Below are 22,761 nucleotides of genomic sequence, written 5' to 3'. Positions count from 1 at the left end.
ACGTTTAACGGGGCAAAGAATGCAAACCATTCCAGGTAAGAACTATTCCACATGCTATTTCCATTCTCTTTCCAGTCTTAAAAACCTTGGTGTTCCTGGGCTTTGTTTCTTGCTTACAAAAGCCATTTTTTAACTGATCTAGGGGCCGGGTAAAACGCGACAGCATTGTTTCTGTTTGCAAGTGTGAGAGAAATTGATTAGCAAGACAGTGTGGCATCTTGGAATCTGATGTGCTTGCTGAAAATAAACTTTTTGGTAGCAAACACAGCTCCTTCATGTCTGAGGGGGTAAGAAAGGTGTTTTTGACTGGTGTCGCTGTCCCTTCCAGCCTACAAACGTAGGGATACTGAGCCTTAAAAATGTGGCACAGCTGACCCCAAAAAATATAACACAAGGAGTTTAGCAGTAAGCCCACATGCTTGCTAGAGAGAGAGAGCCTTCCATTTTGTAGCCCGTTGCTGCATCACAGTGTTCTGGAAGTGGGATAGAAGAGGCAAATTGCATCTAGAATAGGATGTTGGTCTTAGACAGAGGGACAATTTAGAGCGGTGGGCTGAGCTTTTCAATGCATTCTAAGGAATTTGGACATCCAGTTCCCATTAAAATTAATGGAAATTGGGCATCTAAATCCTCTAAGTGGTTCTCAGTCCTGAGGTTCAATAAGTGCTGCTGCTGGGATGCTTTATTGTAGAAGGCAGCTAGTTGCAAGGATCATCTCTGTTGAACAACCAGTGTTGCTGCTATCCTTCTTTTTAGGGGACAAGGAATGGACAGCAAAGGAGAAAAAAGCCCATTGTATGTTCTGATTGTCCTGCAAAATGAGACCTGCAGAAAATGAATGCCTTTCTTTTGAAGGAATGGATAATTACAATTGTCAAGCACCATTAGATAGTTGGCATTTCAAACAGATGCCAGGTGCTTGTTAGTTATTTGTTATGCCAAGTCTAGTTGGAAACTGCAGTCAGTGCCGATAACCTTGTGCACAGCTTTTATTCTTTTAATGGCAGCCACTTTCTATATATGTATATATAATATGAGACACAAGAGAAGCAAAACCAGAGTTGGCCTTTGTTTTGCAAAACCACATTAGCTGGGGCTTTTATCATGTTGGGGAAAGGTTTGGGAAGTAGTTCTCGGGGTTTGGTGCATCTTTAATATAGATATATGCATGTAACAATACGAGTATTACATTGTGTTGTTCTGTGCAATGATCCATTTTAATATAATCTGTTTTATCTGTAGTATTAATGTTGAGCTAAATCTTCAGCTCTGGAAAGTTTGGGGCTTGATTCTGATCTCACTATGGTTTAAATTAGGGGTAACTCCACTAAAGCCAGTGGAGTTTCACTGATATAAAACTGTGGAAAGACCAAAATCTGTCATCTTGGCAATATCTTTCTTAATTCTTTGGGTTTTTTTAAATTACATTAATGTGATCTATTCCTGCCCAAACAGTGGATCTCTTTATGACCTTTGATAAAATTCCTAGCATAAGTGTATGCATTCTGATTTAGTTTTAGTGAATTGCCTTTCAAAAGTGCAAAAACTCTGCAAGCATTTGGGTCACTTTTGCTCCGAAAGTGCAAAAAGATTTTATTAAACTAGCCGTTCGCATTCGTATGCTCTCGTAACTCAGTGCCCTGCAAGGTGGCCAATGACTCCAAGTAGTAAATTGAGGGAGCGTTCTAATGAGGATAGTTTTAATAAGGCTGAGATGTCAAAACCTTGCAAGAATGTTGTATCAGTGCTTCTTTGAAGATGCCCGGTTTGCGTGCTCAAAATAAAATCACCATTAAATATCTTCCTAGCTGAACATCTGGTATCTTCATTGACGAAGCAGAATGATGTATCAGATTTACCAGCTGAGAAAAATGAATAAGATCCACGTAAGTGCCTGAAATTATGGCCAGGCTAAGATAGGCTTTGTTTATTTCAGGGAGGAAAAGATCCCTCAGGTGAATAAATACCAAGCATTCTCTCCAGCAGCTTCCTGCCCCCACTGCTCAGTGAAGTCCTATCAATGTTGGTTTAGCAAATAACTCTTTGTTCGGGTCAGTGACCCCGGTCAGGGGAACAATGTGACTAAGAGTCTAGAGGAGGAAGAGACCTGAAAAATGATCTTCAGACCTTCCACTTGCATGATATTGAATGACTAGGTGTGCTGTGAATGGAGTGAAGGCAGTAGCTCAAGGATCCCGGCAAAACTGCACAGTGCAGAAAGTACGTGTTATGTGTAGACAGATCGGCTTAGACCTTAAGCTGGGGGAAAGAAAGAAAAAACCCTCTTTTCTAGGTAAATGTTCCCCTTTGTCTTTTGTTTTCGTCAATGGCTGACAAAAAAAAAATTCTTCACAAATGCACTCAGAATAGAAAGTTACAATGTTAAACGACCTTTAGGTACAGATGTAGCCCCCTCACAGTCTTTCATGCATTTATCCTCAGAGCACCGCTGGGAGGCAGGGCAGTGCTATTATCCCCACTGGGGGAACTGAGTCACAGAGAGGCTAAAAGACTTGCCCAAAGTCACACTGTGGTGGAGCAGGGTCTCCCAAGTCCCAGGTTTTAGGGCCAAGAGCTGGGAAGATCCAGCCTGGAGAAAAGAAGGTGTCTGGAACTTTGCAAAGGGATGTTAAAGGTAGGACACAATTCCTCTCTGTCATTAGAGACAGAAGAAAGGTGACTGGCTGAAACTACAGTAGGGAAAATATAGATTAGATTAAAATAGCTACTGTCGGTGATGGGAGAAGTTTCCAAGGGCCGTTACGGGTTCCCCTCAATGGCTTGGACTAGGATATGCCCTTTTGTCAAGGCTGGTATAAGAATAATTAACTTGGTACTTGCACATGGTTGCAGAGAGGCTGGCAGCAGGGACTCCAATACAGAATAGCTCTTGTCCATCTCTCCCTCGGTGTCTCTGTGGGATGGAGCCCTTAGAGGGTCCCCAACCAACGAGCTCTGTGCCCCCAGGGGGAAGGTCCTTTCCCTCCAGCTGAGAAAGTTGCATAGAGTTGAGGTTGTCCCCCAACTCCTCCCCCTTCCCAGGGCAAAGCCTGAGACCCCCCCCCCAACCTCCCCTCCCTGCAACTGTGGCATTTATTTATTATCATGTAGATTTTTATGCTTTTCAAGGCAGGGACCTGTCTTGTGTGTGTGTGTTCTGTGAAGCACCCATCTGGCTGCCACATCATAATAATAATTATTTTTAACCCATGTTGTTCATCCTCTCAGCGGGGTGATGTATCACAAACCGCTTTCCTATTGATCTGGGGAGAGGGGGTCTAATCTTTTGCATAACAGACCCCGCACTGGCTCTACTGCCATCAGGGAGCTCCATGGCCAGAGGAGGGGGGCTTTTTTGTTTTGTGCATGTACAGTGCCTACCGCAGTGGGGTCCCAATCCCTGCTTATGGCCCCGTGTTGCTACCACAATGCAAAGAATACATCAGCATCATCAAGGTGCAGAGCTTGAACCTCAAGTGACTGTAGCATTGCAATAGAAGGGGACTGATACCATCCTTGTTCTCATGTCCGTGAGCTCCCCATACCATTGCAGGACTGAGGGATCGGATCAGAAAGCGTTACTGGCCTCTCAGCTGAGATCCTCTGCTTTTATCCCAGCATTGCTTTTTGCAAGAGAGATTCTTAAATGTACCTAATGTATGTCGGTCGTGAACTCTCTGGGGTTGTGTCTTCCTTTGTGTTGGTGCAGCAACTAGCACGACAGGCCCCTGATTCCAACCAGAGCCTCAAAGCATGACAATAATTAATAATAATAATGACCAAGACTCTGGTGGTGTGGCTTAAGGGTCGTAAGCAGTAAAGCAGGCTAAACTATAATGCAATGGACATCCTAGTCTTTCACGGCAGTTATGAATTCTGCTTCACCTGATTTTTATGGATGGGAAAGGCAGTATTTCTGGCTGCAGCAGGAGGTTTCCTTTTACACATATGTACCAATTTAATTAGCCCCTTTCTTGAGTACCGTATATGGCCGACTTTCTTATTTCCAAGTTCTAGAGCAGTGGGATTCCGTTAACAAAGACATTTTCATAAGTGGATTAACATCTGACACATTAAGAGAGTGCTAAAACCCAACAGTTTATTAAAATACACGGTGTCCGAGGAGACCGACATGTGGTTGGGTTAAACCCTTGTTTGAACAACTCGCCACCAACAGCGGAGGAGACAACCCTCCCAACCCAAACCAGCAGTTCTGCACCTTTGCGGAAGGTCCTGTCCTTGTGTCCAGGTTACTTAGTGAAATGCCAGGGTGATTAGGAGACAAAATTGATTCTAACAGTATAAGTCCTTCTGGGTACAGGGACTGTATCTTTATTTTGTAATGTGCCAAGAGTATTGTTAGAATGTTAGAAATAATAATTGTAACGTGGGCCATTCCGGAAGTCCTTACTCAGGCAAAATTTCTATTGACTTCAATGCCGGAAGTTTGAATCCAGATTTGATCCTGCGAGCATAGTTCTAAACTCCCCTCTTAGCTTTACAGAGCACAGTTCTCCAAAGGTGGTTCTTATGTGTAACTCAGGCACATGCATGGAGTGGGGAATAGGCTGGAAGAGATTTTCCTGTGCAATTTGGAGAGGAGATTTAGCCCTCAAGTTAGGGACACAAAAAAGTCTCTCAATTTGCAGCCATGTCTGTTACGAACATGATGCTTCATAGGCCAGTGAGCAGGGGATATTAAAGGAGCTGAAGATGGTTTCTCTTCATAACAGGGAAAAAACTGTCGGAAGAATCAGGAGACCTACATTTTATTCATGGCTCTGCCACAAATTCTGATCTTGTGATGATGGGGGGGCCAGGAGGAGAATATGGCTGGATGGGTCTAGACAGGCTCACTGTGTGACCTAGGGCAAGTCCGGTAAACTCTGTATTCCTCCACTTCCTCCCCTGTAAAACGAAGGGAGGGGGCAGTGTGGGGAGGGGCAATGCCCCGCCAACCTCATGGGGGTGTTTGATGCTAAGTTTGTAATCATTTGTTAAGTGCTTTGAGACCTTCGAGTGGAAGGCACTGAGGAAGTGTGGAATATGATAATTACTACTGGATTGAACCCAGCGTGCATGTAGAATGAGTGTCGCTCTTGTTTGGGGGGGATTATTTTACTTTATACAACTTTGGAGGGGGAGTGTTTGTTTGGATAAGCATGCCATGTAGACTTAGAAGATTCAGGACTGTATATAAGAGGGGAACCACTTACAAGGGGGAGAGAAATGTCAGAATGAAGATGTCTACTGAGTATAAGTAGTGTGAGCGTTGTAAGATCTACAATATATACGTCGACTCAAGGCTTGTCGGCATGAGACAGTATAACATAAATCTCTTTTTAAACCAATATAAACCAGTGCAAAAGGTTGTGTGGGCATTTACTTCAGTATAGGGGTGGTTTATTTTGGTTTAGCTCAGGTCAATCAGGAACAGGTTAAACTAAACTGGGAAAAGGCCTCTCTTGTACCAAAATAAGAGTGTCCACAGAGTCTTTTACGCCAGTGTCATTCTACTGGTTTCAGTTCACACCTCAAGTTATACCGGTGCGACCTTCTCATGTAGATGAGTCCAGAGTGAGTTTTTCTGGAATTGTCTCTACCTCACATTCATTCTCTATTTTCATGAGTTATCGCCGTGGACCAGAACCTCACTCCGTGTAAATTGGCATAAGTCCATTGGCTTCACTGAACCTGGCTCAATATCTTCAATGGAGTGACACTGATTCACACCAGCCAAGAATCTGGCCCTTTGTCTGGTTTTTGGTCCTGTATATGGGCAGGCCGATATGTCCCAGAATGGGGGTATACTACAACCTGGGTAAAATTCTCAAAACCATGTAATGAACAGGAGTTAGATGCCTAAATCCCTTTGAGAATCTGGGCCATGGTAGCCTACGTCCCATTGAAAGAGGACTTAGGGCCAAAGGGTATGCCTATACTGCAGTCACAGGTGTGATTGCAACTCAGGCAGCCACACCCAAGCTAGCTAGTTTGGGTCCCACAGCAGTGAAGCCACTTCAGTCTTGTATAGGCCATGCTGAAGCTTTCATTGCCATGGCTTCACGAATCCAGGGGCCAAACTAGGTAGACTAAAGCTTGATCTGCAATCACACCCTGCGATTGTGATATAGACATACTCCCAATGACTGAGGGTAACATTTTCAAAAAAGCACCTCTCTGTATGACTCTGACATGACCATACCTTGAGTATTGTGGTCATTTCTGTGTATCTCATGGCTAAAAGGATACTGATGATGAATGGGAAGGAGTTGTGAAAGGAGGAAGAAGAAGAATCTGGAAGGAGGCAGGTTTAGGAGGAAAGACCAAAAGAAGTAGACGTGCTTAGCTTGGCTAAGTGACAACGAAGGGCCAGTCATAACTGCCGGGAAATACTTGAAGGCTGTAAGCACCCAGGAACAGGGCAGGATCATCTAAAGCAGTTGAATGAATGACGAGAACATTTAGGCTGAATATCAGAAGAGCTGCCTGATAGTGAGATTATTGGCGTGTGGAATAGTCTCCCCAGGGAAAGGGTGGGAATTTATAAACCAGGTTGTACAAAACACTAGCAAATGTGCTGAAGGCAGCAATCCTGCAGTGGCAGGGAAAGAGACTGGATGTTCAGAGAGGTGCTCACACTTAGGAGTGTACCTCGTGTGTGTGTGTGTGTGTGTGTGTGCGTGTGTGCGTGTGTTCTCCATTCATTCATTCTTTCCCCATTCCAAGGGATTTGGGTGCCTCAATACTTGGCCCATAGTACTTAGCTTTTTGATTCCACCTTTCTATAATGGGAAGGGCCGAATGCTTCTGTACATTTTTCACATGTGCTGATTATTAGAAAGAGGGGGAAATCTTTTTGATTTTTAAAATTAATAGGTTAGACCAGTCACATAATCCAAATCTAGTAAAAGTACTGGAATTAAGCACTCTGGGAATTAATGTAGTTGTTCTGCCTACTTTGTGTATGTTGTGTCCTATGTGCCTATTGGTGTAACCACTTGGGGAAGAGAGAGGACGTGTCTCCATCAATTTTGATTCTCCTGTTGATGTCCCCCTCAACATCGCTTCCGAACTCCTGCATTTTCATTCCTGCTCTCCCCCCCACCCCACTAATTTACATAAGTTGTGGCATCTCTGTACATGCCATGCGATAACGTACGAATACCGCCTTGCAGTTGGCCCAAGGATCTCTCCCTTGGGAATCCCACAGTGGTATTACCTCTGAACAAAGGTGTTCCTCCGCCGCAGGCATTTTTCAGCTGTTTGGAAGCGGACCCAAATAGCACGAGTGAATAGCATTCCAACACACCGGGCGCATGGCACGTTCTTCTGCCAGATTCCTAGCGAGAGTCTTGTGGCCTGCAATAACTGGTGTGTTCTGCTCTACATAAAGTAGGCCCTTAAATGAGCAGATTGTTAAGGAATCTTAGGAACAGGGAAAGCCTCCTGGCCCAACATGACTGTTGTTATTTGGCAGATCCCACCTTCCTACTTTTTCTACTATCTCCTGCAAATCCCCCAGAAATAGACAATGGTCTAGGATTGCCAGAGCTGGCCTGAGACTCAGTACAGGATTCACGGGGAGGGAGAGCTGCTAATAGTACTGCCTTTTTCGTCCCTCACCATCTTTGCCTTCTAGCCGAGGCTCCATAGAAGTCTCCGCTACCCCAGCGATATGTAGCACCTACATAGGTAGGTAGATGCTACTGAGGGGCTCTGGGGAATGACCACATTCCTTTGTTGTCTTGACTAGAGTTACTCAATAAGTTAGAGTTTAAAGTCAGAAGGAACCACCAGATCATCTAATCCAGTGATTCTCAATCTATTTACCATTGTGGGCCACATACAATACCTGTATAGCCCTGAGGATGTCACATGGGCCGCAGCTGTGAGCTGTGTGCCGCAAGTTGAGAACCACTGAAAGTCTGACTTCCTGTGTATCAAACACAATCCCACCCATCAACAGAAATGGTGGTAGCCTTGGCAGTTTAGGGTACAAGTGGGCCTTCAAGTGACAGGTAGGCTCTGGCCACTTTGTCATTAGAAGTCTCTTTGAATGGCCCACATAAGGGGATAGAACTGGGGACCTCCAGAGCTTTGTAGATTTCATTGATTCTAAGGCCAGAAAGGACCATTATGATTATCTAGTCTGACCTTCCTGTAGAACCTCCGCAAAATAATTCCTCCAGCAGATCTTTTATTAAGCATCCAGTCTTGATGTAAAAATGGCCAGTGATGGAGAATCCACCACGCCCCTTGGTAAATTGTCCCAATGGTTAATTACTCACACTGTTAAAAATGTACGCCTTATTTCCAGTCTGAATTTGTCTAGCTTCAACTTCCAGCCGTTGGATAGTGTTAGACCTTCCTCTGCTAGATTGAAGGGCCCATTATTACCTACTTGTTCCCTGTGTAGGTACTTTATGGACTATAATCAAGTTACCCTGTAGCCTTCTTTTTGTTAAGCTAAAAAGACTGAGCTCCTTGTGTCTATCACTAGAACACAGATTTTCTAATCCTTTAATGATTCTGTGGCTCTTCCCTTTCCAATTTATCAACAGCCTTCTTGAATTGTGGACACAGGATTCCAGCAGTGATCACACCAGTGCCAAATACAGAGGGAAAATCACCTCTCTACCCCTACTCAAAATTCCCCTGTTTATGCATCCAACAATTGTGTTAGCTCTTCTTCAGATCGGACAAAGGAGGACCTGTAACCCACACTGACCAATGGGCTACATCTACACAGTTAGAAGCCAGCATAGAGCCTGGTTGAATTGGTCACAATGCCTGGAACTTCCTTATGTGTTGTGTTTTGGTGCCCTTCCATGAGCACATGGTATTTCCCTGATTATCTCCATTTTAGTTCTACTTTCCTAATTTTTAGCTTCTGGCCCTAGTTTAGAATCACTCACCTGGGAGAATTCTCAGTCAGCTTTATCAATTGCCCTTCATAACATTGAAGTTGTTAATGGGTCACCTTGAGGCTTCCTGTTTCCCCGTGGCCCCTTCATGTTCCTTCCATTCATGGAAAAGTCCTATACAATGAAATAGGGATGGAAACAATAGAGGTTATAGAAATGTAATAAGGCTCCCTCGAAATTACTCTGAAAAACTTATAGAATTTCATGATGAATGTGACCCTTTGTGTAGGTTTTCCAAACCATCTCATAGAATTCTACAGCAGGGAGAGATGATTATCTCTCAAATTCAGTACGGTGGTTGAGGTAATCTATAGAAAGTTTCTCCTGTTCTATCGCATTAAATAGGATGATACCAAAACTACAGAAACGCTACCACTTTCTATTATTCTGCACGACTTTTTCATAAATTAAAAACTAGAGAACTGTGACCATCTTGGTTGTCTGTGCTACCTCTCCTCCGCTGCCCATTTTGAGCTGCGAATGTTAACTCCCAAGTCTTTTCTACACCAGCAATTTTATTAACATCTCCCACTATGATTCTTGCACCAGTTCCCCTACACCGGTATCGCTGGTGGGAAACCTAGCATAAACCAGCCATCGGTGGTTTTATCGCCATGTTGTCTAGATCTGCTCTGAGCGGAGTTAGAAAAAACAGCCTTGTCAATATCTGTGCTCCCACTGTTGCTACCACCAGTGGAATTTAGCTGGTGTTAGCACAGTAGGAGAAATAGTAATACCCAGCGCTTTTCATCAGTAGATCTCAAAGCTCTTTACAAAGGACAGTATCATTATCCCCGTTTCACAGATGGGAGAAACTGAGGCACAGAGTGGGGAAGTGACTTGCTGAACGGCAGAGCCAGGAATAGAACTCGAATGTCCTGACTCCCAGTCCAGCGCTCTAACCGCACTGCTTGCAAAAGCATCTGAGGCAGTTAAGTGCTTGACTACCTTAGTCACTTGAAAATCCCATCCATTAACAAAAAATGCTTCTAACATAGACGAGGCCAGAGAATGCTGGCATTTTCCACTCAAATGTATGCTGGGGTACGGGGAGAGGGAACGTGTGTTGTGACAGTCAAAGCTGAGTCCCAAAACCAAAGTTATGGGCTTAATGCAAGGATCACGGAGTGAAATTCTATGGCCTGTGCTGTGTAGGAGGTAAGACTAGAGGGTCAGAATGGTCCCTCTGAAATGCCATTCAAAGAAGGAGCAGCTTTATTTCAGCTGGAATTTAACATGGCAAAAGTTCCCGCAGCAGCCACAACAGATACTCGTTGGGAGCACCTATAGATTCTTAACTTCCTGTCTTAAGTTGTCATGTGATGTAGCTAGGTTCTGTTAAACAGTTGTCATGTTTCACACCATTCAGTAGGGAACGCATGATTCCTAGTTATGTTGCGTGGGGAAGTTTGTGAATCACTTTTGGTGTAATGATGCTATAGTGGAGAACATGGCACTTTTATAAAAACTGATACTTTTCTAACTCCCCAAACTTTTGTGTAAGGACAGCAGCATGCAGATGCAGTTAGAATTCATCTGAATTATTGTAGTGATGGCTGCTTTTCAGAATGGGGCAGAAGAGGCTATTTAATTGGGTACTATTAATCATGCATATTCTTATTTATCACTCAGTGCTTTCCATCTAAGCTCCTTACCAAAAAGCAGGATTGTTCTCCCCATTTCCCAGGTCGGGAAAGTGACTTGCTCAAGATCACCCAGTGAGTTAATGGCGGAGACAGGACCTACTCCAGTGCCCTAAACCCTGGATTACCCTGCCTCTCTATCACGCACATCTCTAGGGCCTTCTATCTTCAAAATACCCACAGTAACTCTGGGTGAGCACTACTCCCATTTTCATGGAGACACTCAAAATAATAGTTAATTCATCATCATTAGGAGTCTTTAAATCATGACTGGATACCTTTCAAGAAGACTGCCAATATAGTCTCGACTTTTCCCTGAACTCCCCTGCCTGTCCATCTCCTTATGTAGTGTCTTGTATTATAATTAGACCATCAGCTTTTTGTTCTGGGTTTGTACAGCACCTAGCACAATGGGGTCCTGGTCCATGATGAGGATTCCTAGGCGCTCCGTTAATACAAATCTTGGAGTAGAACTCAGTAGCGTTCTCTTACACCAGGGGAGTGGATAACCCCCATCCATTTCAGGAATCACTGCGTGAAATTCCCTGGGCTGTGTTGCATGGAATAATGATATCATAATAATAGATTATCATTATCTGTCCTTAGACTCTAAGAAATGCTGTCTCTGTAGGTAAGAGATGCCATTAGAACTGAGGAGTTCGTGGCTTCTAGCCCGGTATTCAGACCACTAGGCCTTGTCTCTCCTAGCCTGGCTAAAGAAGCGTTTATTCTTAACCTCACACACATCAGCAGTGGGTTAGCATTGCGCTGGCTGTTGCCAGCCGCCTTGCATGCTGCCAAGAGATCTAAAAACATGTGAACACAGAGATTTAAGAGAAAATCCACCAAACTCGCTCAGCGATGGAGCAAGCAGTCAGGAGGGCAAGTGTGTGCTCTCCCCCTCCCTGCCCCCCTCACACGGCTACAGGGAATGCATTAGAGTCACTCAGGCGGAACAATTCAAAGGGAATGAACCGGCTCTCTCGGTAATTAAAAATGTCCTGTGCTGCTGAAACTTCTGTCCGCATCCCTGGGTGACATACCACAGCCACAGGCCTAAGCTTACTCTGACGCAGCCGCTCAATAGCGGAGCTTGTCTCGACTGTTCTTTTCTCCCCTCAACACTTAGCGGGAAACAAAGTTAATTTGTTATGACAGGAGCATTAGGCTTTGCTCCGGAGGCTTGAGCCATAAAGAAAGCAAGAAAGGGAAACTCTGAGACCGAGAGAGAGCGCAAAACTCTAAGAAACTCACTCTCTCTCTCTCTCTCTCTCTCTCTTTATCTCAGAATTTCACTTTCTTTCTGAGATAGAGAAACAGAAAATGTTGAGAAGGAGGGACAGAGGGGGAGAAAATCCCAGAATAGATGAATAGAAAGAGAGAGCCCTGAAACAGATTTGAATTTGATGGCTGAAAGACGGGTGAAAGGGTAACCTCCACCAACTCACATATCACAGCAGGGAAAAAAATATAATTTCTAAAACCGAAACGTTGGGCTAATTTGTACAGCTCCCACTCAGGCAAAACTCCCAATGACATCAATGGAAGTCTTGTCTGAGCAACGATCTCATGTTTCAGCTCAATGTCTGGAGGAAAACAAAGCATAGAAAAGGGGGCAACAAAATTTCCCCCTGTGCTAGAGACCAGGGTTTCTTGTTTCTTACAGGGCTGTATTGCTGGTAGAAGGTGCTGGCTTGACAGCTCTGGACCCTGAAGTCCTATGTTTAACTGCAGCAGGCACAGCACAAAGCAAGCTTCTCAACATCCCTCCCTGAGGTGGAGGTGGGATGGTTCAATCTCCGTAACCTATACAAGCCTTGGCTTCTCCACTGAAGCCACCAGCGTGATGTGATGGAAAGGGCAATTGTGCTGGTATTTCTTATTATATGGACACTTGTGCACTGGGATTGGGCTGCACCAAACTCATTTCACATAGGCCACCAAGCACCAGGCATCAGGGATAGCTCAGTGGTTTGAGCATTGGCCTGCCAGACCCCGGGATTGTGAGCTCAGTCCTTGAGGGGGCCACTTAGGGCTTTGGGGCAAAATCAGTACTTGGTCCTGTTAGTGAAGGCAGGGGGCTGGACTCAATGACCTTTCGGGGTCCCTTCCAGTTCTATGAGATAGGTGTAGCTCCATATATTTATATTATAATTATCAGTCACTCCCCAATCTGGACTGGATTCTAGCTGGTGACTTGGAAGTTAAATGTTCTGTATCCACTTACCAGTCCCCTGAGCCATGCACTGCCACAAAGCCAGAATTTCTCACTGAAATGGTGGAACCTTCCTGATCAAGGACCCTGCCCACTAGAACCTAAAGAAAACACAGAGTGTCACCATGTCATGTCACGTTTCTTCCCCAGCGGGTCCAAAGAGTTAAGAAGCTCAGTCCATAAATACTTACCTGGGGATAGCTGAGGGATCTTTAATCTAACAGGTAAAGGCAGGACACGATCCAATGGCTGGAAGCTGGAGCCAGATACATTCAAGTTAGAAATAAAGCACAGATTTTTAACGGTGTGGCAATTCACCATTGGAACAACTTCCCTGGGGAACATGGTAGATTCTCCATCACTTGATGTCTTTAAACAAAATTGGATGTCCCTTTCAGAAAAAAATATATGCTCTAGCTCAACCACAAATACGTGCGTGGTGCAGGAGATGAAATTCTCTGGCCTGTGTTTTGCAGGAGGGCAGACTAGATGAACAGCATGGTCCCTTCTGGCCTTAAATACAACGGGTGAAATGTTGGCCCTTCTGTAACCGATGTCAAAATTCCCATTGACTTAAATGGGGCCAGGATTTCATCCTCTGAATCTAGCTGGTGGTTGTATCCACTGATTACCAAAATCGAGAGTGTGCACCTTCCATTCATTACATTTGCCAGTTGTTCTATATTTCAAGCCCTCTTTGTTGAGGAAACTTGGCCTGAATTGCTTTATTGTCTCGGTCTTCCCTGCTTCTCAATGGGCCTCTTGTTTCTGAATGAGTTGTTCCCTCAAACAGCTTATTGTCCTCCAAATGTCCTTTTCACTACAGGATCTAAGATACGCCTGTTGGTCCCCTCCTCCACCCTCACCCTCCTTTCTGTTTGTCCAAAGCTTTGTGGGTCAGGAGTGACTAATCTTGCTGCCCCAAAAATGCTGAATCACTTTTGTTTGCCATCAAAATTACCCCTTTAGCCTTTGCAGCGTCTTTCCTAGAAAACTAGAGCAACCAGGGGGCTGCTGCTCAGGCTGCCCGAATGGACTGCTACAACTGCACTTTTGGCAGCAAAGAACCCTGCTGCAATTGCTACAGCACGAGATGCCCAGCGAGGTCTTCCCAAGTCGATTTTTCAGCATGAGCAAAACGGAAGAGAAATCAAAGATTGTTTCCCCAACAGGCGGCCAGGTTTGATTAAACTGATCTGACTCTCCACCCAAAATTCAAACCCACAAAACATTTTGGAGAAACAAATTCCATTTTCTTGCTTTGGTTCCTGGTTCTGGCTGGGGCTGAGTTTGAAAGGACCAAATAATCACAAGCAAAGCTGCAGTCTTCATATTTCTTGCCCAGATAGGTATATCTCAGTATCAGTTCCTTGCCATTGGTATTCTCTACCTGTGGCATTCAATGGTTTAGCCTCCTGAAGTCTGTAGTACTTTGGTCTTATTCTGGTGGTTGGGCTTGGTGCGCAGGTGGTGATCTGTGCTATACAGGAGGTGAGGTATGATCTGGTGGTCCCTTCTGACCTTGAACTCTGTGACTCCATGGCTGTAACCAGGACATATTCACCAGAAAGCTCATTCTCACAAGGTTCCTAGAGCAATTTCGAAGCCAGATTGGTGTGAGAACCATCCACAGTTGTCCAGGGTTAAATGAACTCTTTTTATCTCCTCGCTTTAGTGTCTCCAGCTGCTGAACGCCTTCGTTACATCCTGGGTGAAGACGATGACCCTCCAAACCCCACCCTGTTCACTGAGATGGACACACTGCAGCATGATGGGGAAGAAATGGAGTGGAAAGAATCTGCCAGGTAAGGAGAGGAGACCTCCCCAGCGCTGGTGATTCAGTAGGTAGTGTTATTATGCATGTATTGTGGTAGCGCTTCAGATCCCCAGTCATGGACCACCACCACCCATTGTGCTAGGTGCTGTACAAACACAGAACAAAATGATGGTCCCCATACAGCTTCCAGTCTAAGTCACTACTGACCTAGTGCCCCCAGCAGAGAGTTAGGAGACACTGTGCTGCTGGAGGTAGCATTGATGATTCAGTAGCTGGCTTTTCCCCCCCAGAGTTAGTACTCAGCTGGTTGTCCCCTGCCTGGGGATAGGGTCCCAAAATTTCCCACCGTTGTTCCCGCTAGTTCAGCTACATGAGTGGCAATATTGATGACAGCCTTAGGGCAGATGGCTCCAGGAAGTCTCTCACATTTTAAGCACCATTTCCTCTAAGCCAGCTCAGAGCAGGTATAGATGACACAATGGTAAGTCTTGTATACGTTGGCACTCCCAATAATGGCAAATTGTAAGGGGGGTGGGAAAGAGTGTACACAAGGCAGGGCCAGCTCCAGGCACCAGCTCAGCAAGCAGGTGCTTGGGGCGGCCAAGGGGAAGGGACGGCACGTTGGGCTGTTCTGCAGCAGTTCGGCGGCGGATCCCTCTCGGAGGGAAGCACCTGCCACTGAATTCCCGCCAAAGAAGAAAACGGCGCGGTGGAGCTGCCGCCAGAGTGCCGCCGATTGCAATGGTGATCGCGGCTTTTTTTTTTCTTTTGTCCCACTGCCTGGGGCGGCAAAAACCCTGGAGCCAGTCCTGAGACAAGGCAATATGTAAATTATTGCGTAGTGTTGCTGTGCACTGGTGAGCAGTTATCACATTGTACCCCAGAGGGGGTTGTATTTCTATACTCGATTAAGTGATTCTGCTATATGCGTAGTTAGTAAAGCACTGTGGGAGCCTGCGTGATTAAAGTAGCTATAGAAATGCAGTAAGTTGTTATAATCGCAAGTAAGATGATGCAAAAGAAAAGTCACAAATTGCTTGTGACCACAGTGAAGTTACACCGGGTGCTTTTACAGGAGATACCCAGTGGCTTCATGACCATGGTGATACTGAGACCGAACACACTGGCTAAATCTATTAATCAGTCCTCAAATTGCAACAGGGTGATTGGTTTTGAAATTGATTAGGAAACAGCAAGTATGGGCCAGTTCATTGCTTGACCATGCAAAGTGACACAAATCCTGAAAGAGGAACAATGTAAAACATGGTGGCTAGAAACATAGCTGTTTCTTGAAGCCCACTCCAGAGTTGAAAAACCGCAGCTGCCTGTGGAATGGAGTCTTATCTTGAGTCTTGCAATATTTGGTGTGTTTCTTAAAGCCCCAGTGCCTGGAGGAATGTGATTAGGTGAGAATCTCAACTATCATTTGTTTTTTTTGTTTTTTTTAACTAAGTTTCTAGCCCTTGAGGTGGTAAGGGGCCTAATGTGGGTTGCTCCAATTGAAGACAAGTTGAAGAAAGCTTGGTTATATTGGTATGGGCATATCTGGCAGAGACCAGAGAGCTCTTGTAGTGACTGTGGATGGACGATGAACAAGAGGGAGACCAAAGACTAGGTACATGGACCAAATATCAGCAGACCTCAGAGGGACTGATCTTCATGACAGCCTCGTGTATGATCATGAGTTTTGGAACAAAGTTACAAAAGTCGCTGACTTCAAATAGGGAAGTGGCAAGAAAGAAGAAGTTGTGGAGAAAAATAGCACACACTATAGGCTCCACCACCAGACAGCAAATAAAAGGACCCCAGTATTTATTAATTTATTGCCTTGTGTCTGGGCAAGGCTACAATTACAAATAGAGTTGGGTGAATTTTTTTATTTTTTTTATTTATATTTATTTTTTGCTAACTAGTTTATTCACCGAAAAATGCAGTTTCGGGTGAATAGCTGAAATTCTCAACTAAAACCGTTGGCAAATTTAAGTCAAATTCAGCAAATATTTTTGGCCACAGAAAAAAGGGGAGAGGGATTCCAAAAATGTATAAACGGAACATTTCAACTTTTTGTTTCAAAATAGTATTTTGTATGGAAATTTAGCTAGATTTAACTTTTAAAAAAAAAAAGTTTTAAAAAAATTAAACTTTTTTTTTTTTTTTTCAGGTCGAAACATTGTATTCGACCTGAAAATCTCCCCCCGCGTCTCCCCAGTTTATCATTTCAGCAAGAAAAAACAAAAGATTGTCATTTCAGGCTGATCTAAAAGGAACATTTTTTTTGGACTTTTCATTTTGACAACCAAACTGGAAATGTTTTGCTCAGCTCTAATTCCGAACAGTGTGATAAGCAGCAGTCACAGCACGTGCTCGGCGGGTGGCTTCAGTTCCATTTCTCCAGCCTCTGCCTCTGTGCTTGGATCATGAGTGGATTTAAGAATCGAAGCCATTACTATTGCTGGTAACCTGTGAAATAAGAGTTCAGGAGACTGAAACGGCATGGGCATCGCATGGAATTGGTGTAGATAACACTGTATGGAACTGGCATAGCATAAGCATGGAACTGGTATAGAGCTGACAGCATGGCAAAGAAAATTGGTGCAAAATGCTACCAGATTAGATTGGTAGCATTTGACATCCTTTGTTTCACACCCTTTGGAAATGATTCCACCACATGTCAAGACAGTGAAAAAATCAAGCCCCATCTGTCTAATATTTCTGCATTCTCACTTTTCATGGCATCTAAAGAGTTAACATGCCCCACTGTTCCAGATCTTAAAAAAAAGAAAAGAAAAAACCCAAAACTTTTAATAAAAGTATTAGAGGAACCACAAATAGTGTTCGTTTTATGGAATTATGAGCTTAACCAAGTAAAAAATCTCAAATCCATGTGGAATTTTCTCTTCCTAGCGTAAGTTTTGTAAGCATTATTAGTTCTTTTTTTTTCCCCATTGAGCTTCATTCTTTGAAAAAGGAGTCACTATTGCGCCAGGGATTTAGGTGGCTTTTTGAGCTCAGCTGAGCCCTTTCTCTATTGTAACACAAAGGGATTTGTGTGTGTTCCTGCCATTTCGAATGGGATCGATGGGGTGAGGTCAGGCAGTTAATAAGATAGATTTTTATTAATTCTGTCTCTCTATCTCACCCACGTGCACCAGTGACATCCCACTTGTGCTGCATAATGACCTTGTTTGATGTGCACGTAGGGCCGGCGCCAGGGGATGTGCTTGCTCTCTGGTGCCCAGGGATTTCCACGTGCAGCTCCTGGAACAATGAGATGGGCACACAGTGTCCTACTGACCCCTTTGTTTCTGTACCGACTAGTGTGGTGCCTCTCAGGCATGGGAGTGCCATGCAGAGGTGGGCGGTCCAGAACACGTGGGTTCAAATCCATGCTCTGCCCCAGACAGCCCATGTGACCTTGGGACTTAGGAGCCTAACCCCTATTGATTTAAATGGGAGTTAAATGCCTCAACACCTTTAAGGATCAGGGCCCGTGTGCCATAATTTGCCATCTGTAAAATGAAGATAATAGCACGCCCCTGCTTCCCAGGGATGTGCTGAGGATAAATATATTAAAGACGGTGACATTCTCCGGTACTATGGTATTGGGGACTATATGATCTCTATCTACCTAAGACAGATAAAGATTACTGGGTAATGGTCCGATATACCCACCACCATGAAAAAGTTCACCTTGCGGAAACCTGGTGGCTGCTAAAACCGATAGTTCCTTGCCATGATCACAGGGGGGTTTTTTTGCCTGCAAAGACTTGCTGGATACAAGGTGCGGAAGGAAATCACAGTTAGTTTGGTGGTTCTGAGTGTTAAAGTTCTTGAACTACTGGGCAAGTGATTGTGTTCCTAGCTCTGGACAGGGAGTGGAGTCTAGTGGTTAGAGGGGGAGACTGGGTATCAGAACTCTGGGGTTCTGTTCCCAGCTCTGGGGAGGGAGGGTGGTCTAGTGGTTAGAGGAGGGGGACTGGGAGTCAAGACAGAGGCTCTTGCCACTGACTTGCTGTGTGACCCTTAGGCAAGACACTTCCTTTTCCTGGGCCTCAGCATCTGTAACCTCAAGTAGGATTAGATAACATATTTTACCTCTGTTTGGTGCTGATGTGAGTGCTGCTGGAATCCTGTGTCCAGTTCTGCTGTCCATGATTCAAGAAGGATGTTGACAAACTGGAGAGGGTTCAGAGAAGAGCCACAAGAATGAATAAAAGTTTCGAAAACCTGCCTTATAGTGATCGCCTCAATAAATTGAGCTTCTTGAGTCTAAGGGATGACTTGATCACAGTTTATGGGCTTGCCTACATGGTACCTTAGTCCGTATTACAGGGGAGTAGATTCTAAAGCACACCAGCGTGTTGCGCACTAACTGGTGATGTGGACTCGGCTGGCATGCACTAAAAGTTCCCTAATGCATGTTAACGTAGTACAGTTTGAAACAGGACCATATTAATGTGCACTAGGGAACTTTTAGTGCATGCCAGCAGGGTCCACATGGGTCAGCACACAATCTAGTGCCCCTCTATTGCAGACAATGGCACCATATAGACAAGCCCTATAAGTACCTACATGAGGAACAAATATTTGGCAGTGGGCTCTTCAGTCTAGCAGACAAAGATGTAACATCATCCAATGGTTGGAAGCTAAAGCTAGACAAACTTAAGAAATATGGTTTAAAATTTCAATAGTGAGGGCAATTAAGCATTGGAAAAATTTACCAAGAGTTGTGGATTTTCCATCAGTGGCAATTTTTAAATCAAGATTAGATGTTTTTCTAAAAGTTCTGGTCTAGGAATTATTTTGGGGAACTGCCGTGGCATGAGTTAGGCAGGAAGTCAGACTAGATGATCACAATGGTCCATTCTGATCTTGGAAACTATTAATGTAGGTCATCGTCCCTATCTTAAAAGGTGAAGCTTGTTTCATTAATGTTTAGAAAGCTGTATGAGATCTTTGGATGAAAGGTACTTGGAAGCACAACGTGTTTTCATCACTATTAGGCTGATTCTGCAATGGGCTACGTCCATCAACTTCCTTTATCTTCAGTGGGAACTGGTGTCACTTAGAACCTGGCCCAGCCTGGCAGGATCCAGCCCTGTCCCATCAGCGAGGATCCAAAGAAACGACATGTGTGTGAGGCATTAGACATTGTCGAGGCTGTTGTTTGGGCAACCGATTTAATTAACTTTTAGTCTGTTTTTTGAAGCAAGCAAATTTCCCAAAGCATCTAAGTGAGCAGGAGCACAAGTCCCACTGACTTTCAATGAAACTTGTTCTCCTAACTCACTTGAATAATTTGGGTGGTATTTCATTTTTTTCCCCTTGGTCTTCCTGTCTGCACACTAAATTGGCTCTATATGGGTATGTCTACACTGCACACTAAGCCAGGACTCTGACTCCGGTTTGAGCCCAAGTCCCCACCCCCACCCGCTCCCTGCTTCCGTCCACACACAGATCAGTCTGACTCAGGTCAGCAGGCACTCTGGCCCCAGGTCCTAGGATCCTACTAAGGGGGAGTGGGTCAGAGCCCAAGTCCCACTGTGAGTTGGATCCATTCCCTGTCACTGTGCAGTGTGGACACAGGTCAAGCTGCAGACCCAAGTTGGAAGGTCTGCGTCACACAGTATAGACGCGTTAGCACGACTGTGAAACCCGGGTCCAGTAATTGTAAACCCAGGCTTACAATGCAGTGTGGATGCCCCAGTATGGGCAGTGTAGACATATCCTAAGTGTTTGGGTTGTTAGCAGAAGTGTGATCACACTGAGCTGTGACCCCAGGGCTGCTAAGTGTCTGCTGAATATGGTTTAACGCTTTGGAGACTGGGCATATATAATCTACATCCTAAGCATTCATTTTGTTGCCAACCTGGATAAAACACCAGCATTCTACAGGTTAATGTTCCTAATAGATGGGGGGGAGGGATAACTCAGTGGTTTGAGCATTGGCCTGCTAAACCCAGGGTTGTGAGTTCAATCCTTGAGGGGGCCACTTAGGGATCTGGGGCAAAAATAAGTACTTGGCCTGCTAGTGAAGGCAGGGGGCTGAACTCAATGACCTTTCAGGGTCCCTTCCAGTTCTATGAGATAGGTATATCTCCATATATTATATTATATTATATTATATTATGATGATATTTTTGGCCACTGCTTAGGGAGCCATTTAATTATTTTCCCCAAAAGGTTTTATTCCTTTCTATGGTAAACCCTTATTCTGTGGGGCTGGGTGTGTGGCAGAATTAAATGCTCTCCAAGGTGCAGGTTACGGAGGGAGTTTGATGGATCTCTTTCCAGACCCTTGAGGCGGTAGGTGTGTTTGCTCGGCCTAAAAGTCATCAGCACGATTGACACTAATCAGCCTTTCTCCGTAGGGAGACCAAGGAGTGAATGGGCCCTGGAGACTGGACTCCCTCTCACCCAATCAAAGCTGGTTCAGGCGCATTAGAGAGGTAGTGCAGGGAGGTGGTTACAGTGCTCCTGGCTGTGCTGTACCCACTCTGGAGATAGAGGGCTTCAGTCTCCAGGGATCGCCCAGGACTTCATGCGAGCATTTCCACTACAGGTTTAAAAGCTGCCGAATTGCAGGCCCTGCGTTTCCTCTCTCCTTGGGTCAGGAATTCACAGCCTCTTTAGCTGCGGGGAGCCAGCTCCTTCGCTGCGTGAGCACTACCTGCAAATAAAACCTTGGCAAGCCTAAACAGGAAACTTCATCTTCAGAGCCAAGCAGCCGTCAAGACCATGTGGGCTTGGCTCCGGGAGTCTAACATGGGGAGAAAGCTGACTGCGCAAAAAGGCCAAGGATGAGACATTGCATGTTAGATTGCCACGCCTGGGATAATGATGCTTGGAAATTACACTTGCTGTGGTGACAGTGTCTAGTCTGTTTAGGGTTGCCAACTTTCTAATCTCACAAAACCGAACACTCTAGCCCCGCCCCTCCCCGAGGCCCCGCCCCGCCCCTCATTCACTACATTTCCCACTCCCTCGGTGGCTCACTCTCCCCCACCCTCACTCACTTTCACTGGGCTGAGGGAGGGGGTTGGGGTGCAGGAGGAGGTGAGGGCTATGGCTGGGGGTGCGGGCTCTGGGGTGGGGATGAGGGGTTGGGGTGCAAGATGGAGCTCCAGGCTGGGGAGTGGGGCCGAGAGATTCGGAATGTGGGAGGGGGCTGCGGGTTGAGGCTGGGGTGTGGGGGGAGGTGCGGGGGTGAGGGCTCCGGCTGGGGGTACGGGCTTTGGGGTGGGGCCAGGGATGAGGGGTTTGGGGTGCAAGGGGGGTCTCTGGGTTTAGAGGGCAGCGGCTTGGGGCTCAGAGTTGGGGCACGGACTTACCTTGGGCGGCTCCCGATCAGTGGCACAGCAAGGCTACGGCAGGCTCCCTGCCTGTCCTGGCACCACGCTGCGCCCCAGAAGCAGCCAGCAGGTCTGGCTCCTAGGCGGGGATATGGGGGCCAGGATGCTCTGCGTGCTGCTCTCGCCCCCAGGCCAATGGGAGTGTGGAGCTGGTGCTAACAGGGCGGAGGCAGCATGCAGAGCCCTGTGCCCCCCCCCACCTAGGAACTGGACCTGCTGGTCACTTCTGGGGTGCAGTGTGGTGCCGGGACAGGTAGGGACTAGCCTTCCTTAGAGCCACAGCACCACTGACCAGACTATTAACGGCCTGGTCGACGGTGCTGACCAGAGCCCCCAGGGCCCCTTTTCGACTGGGATTTCTGGTCGAAAACCGGACCCCTGGTCACACAAAGTCTGTTCAGATCATACTGTTTGGGGCAGGGACTATCTTCAGGGTGCGTTTGTACAGCACCTAGCGCAATGGATCCCTGACCTGAGCTGGGGCCTCTAGGTGCAACTGTCACACAAATGACAAAACAGAATAGGCCAAAGGTAGCAGGAACTCATGCTTCAGTGCAGAAGGAATTTTTCTCATAGAAGATTAGGGTTGGAAGGGACCTCAGGAGGTCATCTAGTCCAACCCCCTGCTCAAAGCAGGACCAACCCCAACTAAATCATCCCAGACAGGGCTTTGCCAAGCCTGACCTTAAAAACCTCTAAGGAAGGAGATTCCACCACCTCCCTAGGTGGTGGAATCTCACCCATCTCAGTGAGTACTCCAGATTGTAAAGGAGCATTACGGGGTGTTGTCTTCCTTTGAAGCAGTAGTGAGCAGATTGTCATCTGGTGTAAATTCTCCCAGCACCAT

The 22,761-nt window shown here is 45.7% G+C and overlaps 1 protein-coding gene across 1 annotated transcript in view; it reads left to right on the top strand.

Annotated features, from left to right (window-relative positions):
• SLC4A5 (solute carrier family 4 member 5) overlaps nt 1-22,761 on the top strand; it is a 118,619-nt gene that overhangs the window by 5,084 nt on the left and 90,774 nt on the right. The window contains exon 3 of the mRNA XM_034761732.1: nt 14,461-14,590. Within this exon, the coding sequence (XP_034617623.1) occupies nt 14,461-14,590 (130 nt within the window). The remainder of the gene's footprint in view (nt 1-14,460; nt 14,591-22,761) is intronic.

The sequence above is a fragment of the Trachemys scripta genome, chromosome 2, assembly GCF_013100865.1.
Source record: "Trachemys scripta elegans isolate TJP31775 chromosome 2, CAS_Tse_1.0, whole genome shotgun sequence".
In the NCBI taxonomy this organism is placed as follows: Eukaryota; Metazoa; Chordata; order Testudines; family Emydidae; genus Trachemys; species Trachemys scripta.
Note: the sequence above shows the minus strand (reverse complement) of the source record. Positions and strands in the feature narration are given on the sequence as shown.